We start from the raw sequence: 10,894 nt of genomic DNA, 5'->3' as shown, positions 1-10,894 counted from the left end.
GCCCCAGGCAATTCCATCTCACATGGAGGATGGGACCCACCCTGACCTCCTGACTCCCTGATTAGCCTGCCTGCCCTGTCAATCAGGCTGACCTGGAGCATTGGTCTCTCCCCATTGTTCCTGGGGACTGTCAATCTCAGGGTCCTGATTTCTCATCAACCCTTCTCCTTTTAGTACTGGGAGCTAGCCAACTAAACACCCCCACTGAATGTCAGGAAGGGGCAGTCCCCTTACATTCAGGCATGAGACATGCACACGCTGGGTAAACAAGGCCATGCCCATTCTTAATAGAAAGGGGTGGGACTCAAGCCCAGATCCAAATGCCTGCTGCTAGCTCCCTATTGGACCTAAATAATCCCCTCCCCCTGACCCTGCTATCCCCAAAGTTGGTGATGATGGAAATTTGGATGCAGGGTGTGAGGTCTATCTCCAGCGCTAGAGCGGCTTTCAGTGCTCATGGAGCGAGTGGGGGTCAGGATCAGATCAAGGGGCAGCCCAGCAGGGCTCTGTTGGGCCAGGCAACTCTCTCCAGAACCTTCGCTTTCTTAAAGCACGTCCTGATTCCCGCTCTTACTGCCGAGCTGCAGGAGAGGCTCAGAACTCCCTCCTCAAAGGGGGCTGTGCTAATGACAGGCCTCATCACCAAGGGGTGTTGGGAAGAGTTCAGGTTCTCTGCCCACTGCCCCAAATCTGAGAGCTGAAATCTCTCTAAGGCACTTAGCTATGACCTCAACTATTGTAGTGTCTGAGTGCCTCTCAATCTCTAACATATTTAGCAGAACAACACCCCAGCAAGTGATAGTAACACCACTGAACAGTGTAGCCCGATCTATAGACGATGAATAAAAAATCCTAGATATTACTTTGACCCAAGATCAAGCCCGGTATTATTAAAATTATTATATAGCTGGGGACTGTGACATGCACAGGTGCAACACTCGCATTACAGGAACTCTTTTATATTTACAAATAAATATTTATTAATACATTTAGCAAAGTCACACACACTGTAACTCAGTAAGGTGGACAGATAATACAGAAAGTATAACTGAACATCCATAGTCACACCATCCCTTTCAGAACAACCTGAAATATTAGCCATCACCTTCCGGTCCCGCCCAAGGGCTATATCGCTCTCTCCTACTGCTCTGGGATGCCACTTTTTCTAATATGTTATGCTAATATTACCATGTCTAATACATATTCAGTAGGGTTTTTTCCCAGGACGGCCCTGGTTTTTCCCATCTTCCTTATTTGTATTTCCTCCTTTTACCAATGTTAAGGTGTCCTTCTTTTATAGGTTAGTGTATTTATGATTTCACCCCATTATCATATATGTCGTTTTGTTGCCATGGCACTCGTGCAATTGGATGTTCTGTCCCCAAACCTTCCAGAAGCCGGTGTCGGTTCATGTTCTGTGGTTGGCTGATGTCGTTATGGACAAAATTTCCCCCTATACTCCTCTTGCAGTTCCCCACAACTTTTGAGTTACCAAAGTTTATATATGCCAAAGTTCATAGGTCTCAAGCCTCATGCTAACTGCTGAAGGCAATGTCTTACATGATACAAGCCTGTAAGTTCCTTGTGTTACTGTTGATTATAATGAAGCAGAATATAATGCAAAGCAGTGAATATAATAGAGGTTAGTGGCCCACTGGGCTACAGCAGATCCCAAGACCAGAAGGCACCATTGTGATCACCTAATCTGACCGCCTGTAGAGCATAGGCCAGAGACCTGCCCCACAATAAATCCTAAAGCAGAGCTGTTAGAACAACTTTGATTTAACAATTGTCTCCTTCTGCCTTGATTTAACAATTTTCAGTGCTGGGGATTTTACCACGGTGCTTGGTAAATTGTTGCAATGGTTAATTACACTCACTGTTAAAAAAATACACCTTTGTTCCAGTCTGAATTTGTCTAGCTTCAGCTTCCAACCATTGGATCCTGTTATAACTTTCTCTGCTAGATCGAAGGGCCCATTATTAAATGTTTGTTCCTCATGCAGGTACTTACAGACTGTGATCAAGTCACCCCTTCACCCTCTCTTCATTAAGCTTCTTGAGTCATTATATATAAGGCAGGTTTTCTAATCCTTTAATCATTCTCATGGTTCTTCTCTGATCCCACTCCAATTTATCAATTTATCAACATACTTCTTCAACTGTAGAAACCAGAAGTGGATACAGGATCCCCGCAGTGCCAAATACAGAATAACCTCTCTGCTCCTACTCGAGATCCCCTGGTTGTACATAACGGATTGCACTAGCTTTTTCAGATGAAACATCGCACTGGGAGCTCATATTCAACTGATTATGACCCCTAAGTCTTTTTCAGAATCACTGCTTCCCAGGATTGGGTCCCCCATCCAGTAAGGACATGAACTTGGACTGTATAGATCATTGTTGCAACCAAGGTCCTGTAGTGGCACCAAATCTTTTACAAAGGAGTTCAAATAAGGTGTCTATGAAATGGTTGTAATTTGCTGGTTATAATTATGGTGCCTGTATGTGTGTATCATTTTGTATTTGAAGTTATGAATATTAGCTAGGTACTTGATTCTAAGAAGCGTTAGTGAAGCATTTGGTCAGCTTCTTGATTTCGACTCCCAAGTTACCAGCACTGGGTGATGAAGTGACCCTTCACTTAATGAACACCCTGAATATTCTCGCACGAAGGTGTTTGCTTTTCAAGCTGTACACTATTGGATTAATCAGGGGTGGGACCAGCAGGGAAATGTATCCCAGGAGAATCTGAAGTAAGGGAGAAGAGCCCTTCCCAAATCTGTGTACCACAGAGAGACCAAGCTCTGGTGTGTAGAAGAGTAGGACGGCGCAGAGGTGGGAGATACAGGTGTTCAAGGCCCTGAGGCACTCCTTGAAGGACGCGATACTAAGCACTGTTTTCAGGATCATTATGTAAGAGAGCAAGATGAGCAGCGAGTCCAACCCCATCGTTAGGAGTTTAGCAAACAATCCATAGGTGCTGTTGACACTGATATCCGAACAAGCCATCTTCATGACCTCCTGGAAGAGGCAGTAGGAATGGGAGAGGACATTGGCTCGACAATATTGGAACTGTTTCAGGAACAAGGGGAGTGGGAATACTACGGCAATCCCTCTTAGCACACACACCAGTCCCATCTTGGGTATTTTCGGCAGAGTTAAGATGGAAGCATATCTCAGTGGGTTACAAATAGCAATGAAGCGATCAAAGGCCATCAACAAGAGCACAGCGGATTCAATGCATTGAAGCGAGTGGATGAAGAACAGCTGGGCAAAACAGGCATTGAGGCTGATCTCCCTAGAGTTAAACAAGTATATGCCCAGTATTGTCGGTATGGTGGCTATCGATATGCCAAGCTCTGTGATGGCCAACATGGAAAGGAAAATGTACATGGGCTCATGGAGGCTTGGATCTGTTTTTATAATGAAGAGAATGACCGAATTTCCTACTATCGAAATAACATACATGAAGCAGAAGGGGATAGAGATCCAGAGATGAATGTCTTCCTGTCCAGGTAACCCGGTCAGAAGGAACACTGCAAATTGAAATTTGGTGTCATTGACAGCTGACATTACGTACTGTGATGGTCAAGAGAGTTTTCAGCTTTCCTTCCTAAAAGGAAAAAATAACAGGAGACTAAATGATATTTAATGAAAATCTTTCTGCTCTCAATGCAAGTGTAGAGATGCTTAGGAGCTCAAGGTAGATCAACAAAAACATACTCTTGGATTTACACCAATGATAGGAAGATAGGCATTGCCATACTGGATCAGACCTGTAGTTCAGTGGCCCACTATCCAGTGGCCAGTTCCAGATGCTTTATGGGAAGGTGGAAGTAGCCCTGCAATAGGCAATTGAGAGAACCTGCTCCTAGGGAAAGTTTCCCCGAGACACCCACTAGTTGGACATATTTTGTGGCATAAATCAGGAAGGTGTTTAGCCCTACCAAGACTTCTTCTTCTTTTTTTTTTTAAATCCTTATTCTTGTAATTGAAATTTTTGGTTGCCCATAGTAACATCCAATCCCTCTTTGAATCCGGCTAATATCTTGGCACCATCAATATCTCATAGCTGTGAGTTCCGCAACCTATTTGACAATTGTATAATTTTAAAATTATGACCTTCACAGAGACACCCCTTCTGTCCCTCCACTTCTGAGTGTGGTCTATTGTATCTTGACATGTGGTAAGCACACGGCAAATGCATGCTGAAAAGGATCATGTCCTTCATTGAAGCTATTTATAAATGTGTTTCATTGCACTATTAACTATCCTATTTATTTTCCCCACACCTGAGAGTCCAAATTATACCACTGCCTCTTTCCAGAAGATGGCATTAATATTTAGGGCCAGATTCTTAATTCAATAATATTGGATCCAGATTTACATGTGTAAATTAAATCAAAACCAGGTCTATTAACTTTCCCTTACATAATCCTCCTGTTGATACACTCTGACCCCCAAGAATCTCTCCAAGAGAAGCTGAAGTGCTTTGCCTCTCCATTCTTGACTCAATCCAGAGAAGTTGATCATCCTACAGAGTTCTTTTCATCCTCACATGAACCACATCCTCTCCCCATGCAAGGGTCTGTAGATATCTGGCAAGTTACAAGCTAACACAGACAGTTACTTTATCTGGGTGAGAGAGGGATTGGTGTCGCAAATGGGTGAATAGTACAAACACTGGTGTTCCACTAATGTGCAATTGAGTGTACAAGTTACTTCAGCAGTGCTCCTGTAACAGGTGATGACTGTGAATTTCTTACTACCACTATTACACTCCCCTTTCCTGCACCTCAATTCTACTCTTTTCTGAATCATTGACCAGCGGTTCTGTTCTCTCATAACTTTTTGGAAAGACTTGTACAGGTATTGCAGAGGGATTGTGTTCGTGACCCTGGATGTAAGCTTCTGATCAGGAGACAGTATCATACAACTGTTCACTGAACAAAGTGTTAATAGCACAAACCCATTGCATACAGTATGTGGAGCACTTCTGAAATATTTTCTAAAGCCAAAACTGTTAAGCAGTAAAGTTACCACTGCTCCTTCCTGTAGAGATTCCAGCACCTCTGCTGCTGGCTTTCGACATACATTCATGTCATGAAAGTTTTCTTTGTAATACTGTATTACAATGAAAAGTTTTGGTATAATATTTACACATCTGTACTTTAGTGCACACATATGAACCACAGGTGCTGAATCCACTTAGCAAAAACAGTCGACCTGCAGTGTGCTGTAGCCCAGTGCCCAGTCTGAGGGTTGGAAAATCAGGGGATTCCACCCTATGGGAAGTAAACCTATGAGATGCAGGTAGCCCTATAACCCTGAGCAGGGTCTACAGGGCAGAAGTGCTGGAGCCCTCGGCCAGTCAGGAAATAGAAATGTTCCCTATTGGACCAGTTAACACAAAGCAACACAGCTCTGAATTCCTGCCTTCACAATCAAGCCGGAGAATAAACCATTTGAAAATGCATTTGCTGATTAAATTTCCAGGAGAAAATAAACCGGAGGCGATTTGGGAACAAGTCACTGATATTCTGTCGTGTTTCTTCTTGCTCAGCCTGTGGCAGTATCAGGCCCAGAGCGCATGGCACCTCTAGAAATGGGACCCCCATCACTGAGTCACCCTGACAGCCCAGCTGAGAGCCCTCTGCCGCTGCACAGAACATCTGCAAATGGAAACAGCTTCAAGCCTTTTCAATTCATGTCACATTTTAAAGATACTGAAACCTGCCAACGTACCCATTTCCTGCTCAGCGTGGAGCGGCTGACATCAGAGGCCTTCACGCTAAAGGACAAGGACTCATCGGATAGGTTACATGAGCAGCAGCTAGTATCAGTTCTGATAGGGAGGCATGTGTCTTTATGAAGCATGTCTGCACATTCCCTTGGGGGCCACTTGGCCATTAGGGAACCTCAGCTGTTTGGCTTCGTGTGCACCAGCTTTAACCCTGTCACAGCCAATGGCAAACTGCGGGAGGCCAAATCACAGGGGATGCATAATGATCCTACCCAACTGGACTGGGCTTGTCATTACTGTTCATATGATTCAAATTAGTCACATGGCTACCTCGAGGGCAGCCAAGTGGTAACAATGATGCTGTCACAGCTGTGATTTTGCCTAAATAAAATATAATAATAATAATTAATAATAATAAATAATATAGGACCATATTTCTCCTTGGCCCTCGGTCTTGCATTAAAAACACGGGGTGCAGGCCTGGGAAGGGAAATTCCACAAGTCTCTGTAATGATGCTGCCTTTGGTGGGATACTACTGAAAGTATCAGTTCAGGACAAATTGCATAGAGTAGGGCAGTTACAGCCCAAGGCTGGAGTTCCTTTACTATTAAGGCACCAAACCAGCCAAACAGAGAGGACTTCAGTTTTACCTCACTGGCTAACCAGAAGTCATACAAGCAATTTTGTCGGATACTCCAGTTCCCTTGTATCGCCACTACCACCACTCCCTATGGGGATGAATGGTTATGAAAACCAATACCCCAGTAAAAGACAAAAAGTTTCTCACAATCCCAAAGGACCAAGCCCCAGACCCAGGTCAATATACCAGTCAGATCTTACCCACAAATAACGCTGTTGCCAATCCTTTAGCATCTAAAATCTAAAGGTTTATTCATAAAAAGAAAGAAAGACAGATGTGACAGGTTGGATCACAGAAACCCCCTTGTAAACTGATGTGCCAAGACTACCTCTGCTCCTGTTTTCCCTGCCAGCTCAGGACTCCAGCACCCTGTCTTGCTGAGCCAGACACTCCTGTCTGCTCCAACACAGACCCAGGGTCTGAATTACTTGCCCCAAAGCTGCAGGTTTACCTGAAAACAGTTCACAGAAGTGTGCTTGTCTTTAGTACTCAGATGCCCAACTCCCAATGGGGTCTAAACCCAAATAAATACATTTTACCCTATATAAAGCTTATGCAGGGTAAACTCAAATTTTTCGCCCTCTATAACACTGATACAGAGAAATGCACAGTTGTTTGCTCCCCCAGGTATTAATACATACTCTAAGTTAATTAATAGATAAAAAGTGATTTTATTAAATACAAAAAGTAGGATTTAAGTGGTCCCAAGTAGTACCAGACAGAAGAAAGCAAGTCACCAAGCAAAATAAAATAAAATGTGCAAATCTATGTCTAATCAAACTGAATACAGATAAGATCCTCATCAGTTCCAGAGTGCTCCCTTTTACAGACTAATCTCCTTTTAGCCTGGGTCCAGCAATCACTCACACCCCTTTGTTCCAGTTTCTTCCAAGTATCCTGGGGGGTGGAGAGGCTCCCTCTTTAGCCAGCTGAAGACAAAATGGAGGGGTCTCCCACGGGTTTAAAGAGACTTTCTCTTGTGGGTGGAGACCCCCCTCCTTACTCCTATGCAAAGTCCATCTCCAAGATGGAGTTCTGGAGTCACCTGAGCAAGTCACATGTCCATGCATGACTCACAGTCTTTGCAGGCAGAAGCCATTGTACACATGGTATCTTGTATGTCTCAGGAAGACTTCTTATGTGGATTGGAGCATTCCAAGATGCATTGTTCCTCAAGTGCTTCCTGATCTGGTACTTAACCTGGTGAATTCCTTCCTAAAGAAGCTGACCAAATGTCTCACAAAGCTTACTTAGAAATCAACCAAGTATACAACCAATATTCTTACCCTCAAGTACAAAATGATATATGTGTACAAATAGGATGAATAGATATAGTAGACCATAACCTTTACAGAGATATGTTACATGGCACAGGCAGCACAAAACATATTCCAGTTATGTCATATTCCCATAAAGCCTTATGGGAGGTACTGTCACAACAGATTAGAGCTAAAACTGGTTAAAGGAATCAATTACGTATATTAATGGCAAAGTTCTTGGTTCAAGCTTGTAGCTGTGATGGAATTAACTGCAGGCTCAAATCAAGTCTCTGGAGTACATCCACTGCTTGGATGGTCATTCAGTCCTTTGTTCAGAGCTTCAGTGTAGCAAAGTTCCTCCAGAGGTAAGAAGCAGGACTGAAGACAAAATGGAGATGATGCAGAAGCCTTTTATAGTCCCTTGCCATGAGGCCTGTGCTTCCTTTGTTCCAAACACAAGCTGTCCAGCACATGGCATGGAAGAACCTTAGAGTTCTATCCATAGGCATATCCCTGCATGCCTTGCTGAGTCACAAGGTGTATCTGCCTTCTCTCAATGAGTCAATTGTATAGCTAATGGTCCTTAATGGGCAATCATGCAGGCTAGGCAGTGCTGATGCCAAATTGTCTGGGGTGTCCCCCAGAAGCATAGCACAAGTTTGAAACAGACGGTATAGAGCCAATACTTTAAATACAAAAACAATACATGCATACAGATAGCATAATCATAACCAGTAAATCATAACCTTTTCCTAGACACCTTACATGACCTCCTTTGTACAAGATTTGGTGCCACTATAGGACCTTGATTGCAACAATGATCTATGTGGTCCCAGTTTGTGTAAATAACGTCACAGTCTCCCTACATGGAAATTTCGGTCAGATCATTCCAGGAGGGGGGGTGCCTTCCCTTCTTCCTGAGGAATGAAAAGGGGACCCAGAATAACAGCTTATACACATCCTTGTCTGAGTCAAACACGGGTAAAGAGACTGTGAATGAAACATACAAGGATCGTGCTACAACACAATTTTGAGAAGATAAACAACTGTCGCAGTTGGGATGTGGTGTCACAGATCCCATTTGTCTCATAATTCCAATGGATACATGTGGACATGCATTCCAACATATAGATCTCTCCCTTTCAGGCCTTTCAAAACATTTAGGGCAATACCCTCTTCTCTCCCCAAGGCTATGACCCTGGTACACATCTCCCCTCAAGGCCACAGCCACTTCTGCACCTATTCCCCCAAGACACAGCCCATGCTCCACCTCTTGCCTCTATGCCCCACTCCCTTCTCTGCCTCTTGCCCCAAGTCCCCGCCACTGCTGCTTGCTCCTTTTCCCCCCTCCCCATCACTCACTTGATCACCTCCTGGGAATCAAGCTACTCCGGGGACCTGGACGATTGAAACAGCTTTAACTGATTAGCACAGTAGATTTTATCTTTAGCATGCTTGCCTCCTGATCCTCTAATCTTTTACATGGGTGAACTGAGTTTCTCGATGATTCTGAAAGGTCCGATCCACCAATTCCAGAGGATAAGGGGCAGAGGGTCCCAAGAGGTGGTCAGGGGACAGGGAGCAGGGGGCGGTTGGATGGGGTGGAGGTTCTGGGTGGTGGTGGTCAGAGGACGGGGAGCAGGGGGAGTTGGATGGGCATGGGAGTCCAAGGGGGCCAATCAGGGGGCGGTGATGTGGATAGGGGTCAGGGAAGTCAGCGGACAGGGAGCAGGAGGGGTTGGATGGGGGTAGGGTCCCAGGGTGGGGGTTAAGGGCAAGGGGTCATGGGAGGGGGTGGTCAGGGGACAAGGAGCAGGAGGGGTGGAGGGGGGCGGTCAGGGGGTAGGAAGTGGGAGGGGGCAGGGGGCCAGGCTGTTTGCAGAGGCACAGCCTTCCCTACGCAGCCCTCCATACAGTTTTGGAATTCTGATGTGGCCCTTGGGCCAAAAAGTTTGCCCACCTCTGGTCTAATGTCTCTCTGACTGCCCAGGCAGTAATTTAGGGAAGAGAGCAGAGTACCAAGTCACCAACCAGCTCTGCACAGAGCTCAGTCTGAGAGCCAGAGCACAAGGAAAAAACTTTAAATCCCTTTATGAGTGAAGAGCCAGAGTAACCTGTCCTGGATCTGTTTGGTCCTCACTCCATAGATGATGGGGTTGAGCATGGGGGGCACCAGGAGGTACACGCTGACAATGAGAACGTGGAAATACAGAGGCACATTGTGGCCAAATCGGTGTGTGAGGGAGGAGAAGAGACCTGGGATGTAAAAGCTTAAGATGGCCCAGAGGTGGGAGCTGCAGGTCTCCAAAGCCTTGAGCCGGGCGTCCTTTGTGGGGAGGCTGAAGATGGCCCTGAGGATCTGGGTATAGGACATGGCGATAAAAATCACATCCAGACCCCTCACACAGAATACCACAAAGAGACCGTAGTAACTACTGACACGGGTATCGCCACAGGCCAGATTCACCACGGCCATATGCTCACAGTACAAGTGGGGGATGATGTTGGTTCTGCAATATGGCCATTGGCTCGCCAGGAAGGGAAAGGGCAGTATGACCATCATGCCACGCAGCACCAAGGCCAGTCCAATCTTGGCCACCACATGGTTTGTCAGGATGGTGGAATGTCTCAAGGGATGGCAGATGGCCACATAGCGATCAAAAGCCATGGCCACAAAGATCCCCGACTCCATCACTGAGAAGCAGTGAATGAAGTGCATCTGGGTGAGGCAGGCACTGAAATTGATCTCCCTGGAATTGAACCAGTAGATGCTCAGCATTTTGGGCAGGGTGGACGTGGACAGGACCAGGTCAGTGACGGCCAGCATGCAGAGGAAATAGTACATGGGCATATGGAGGCTTGGTTCTGTCTTCACGATGAACAGGATGATGAAGTTCCCCAAGACAACTATGGTGTACATGGTGCAGAAGGGGATGGAGATCCAGACATGGGCCACCTCCAGGCCAGGAATGCCCACTAGGATGAAGGTGGAGGGGTTGGTGAAGTCAGTTTTGTTGGAATCTGACATGTAGTAGGGAAGAAGTTGTTCAACTCTGAGGCGTTCCCAGGGTCCAGGGTGATGGTCGCAGTACAAAAGCCTGGATGGAGAGACAATGTTAATATGAGCCACTACATGCACTACTGGATACTTTTCTCATGGGTAAAGCTGCTTGGTTGCTCTTCACACACATTTCATTTTTCAGAGAAATGAATTATGAAAAACTGACCCTACTGATGTTAATTCCATA

General features: G+C 45.4%; 1 protein-coding gene and 1 pseudogene across 1 annotated transcript; both read right to left on the bottom strand.

Moving 5' to 3' along the window:
- Nucleotides 1–2,640: 2,640 nt before the first annotated feature.
- Nucleotides 2,641–4,555, bottom strand: LOC117872436 (annotated as a pseudogene).
- Nucleotides 4,556–9,726: 5,171 nt separating this feature from the next.
- LOC117872431 (olfactory receptor 52R1-like) lies at nt 9,727–10,674 on the bottom strand. The gene has a single exon (XM_034760873.1). The coding sequence runs from the start codon at nt 10,672–10,674 to the stop codon at nt 9,727–9,729; it is 948 nt and encodes a 315-aa protein (XP_034616764.1).
- Between the last annotated feature and the right edge of the window lie 220 nt (nt 10,675–10,894).

Source organism: Trachemys scripta, chromosome 1 (genome assembly GCF_013100865.1).
Source record: "Trachemys scripta elegans isolate TJP31775 chromosome 1, CAS_Tse_1.0, whole genome shotgun sequence".
NCBI classification, from domain to species: Eukaryota; Metazoa; Chordata; order Testudines; family Emydidae; genus Trachemys; species Trachemys scripta.
The sequence above is the reverse complement of the archived record's forward strand: the minus strand, read 5'-3'. Positions and strand labels throughout refer to the sequence as shown.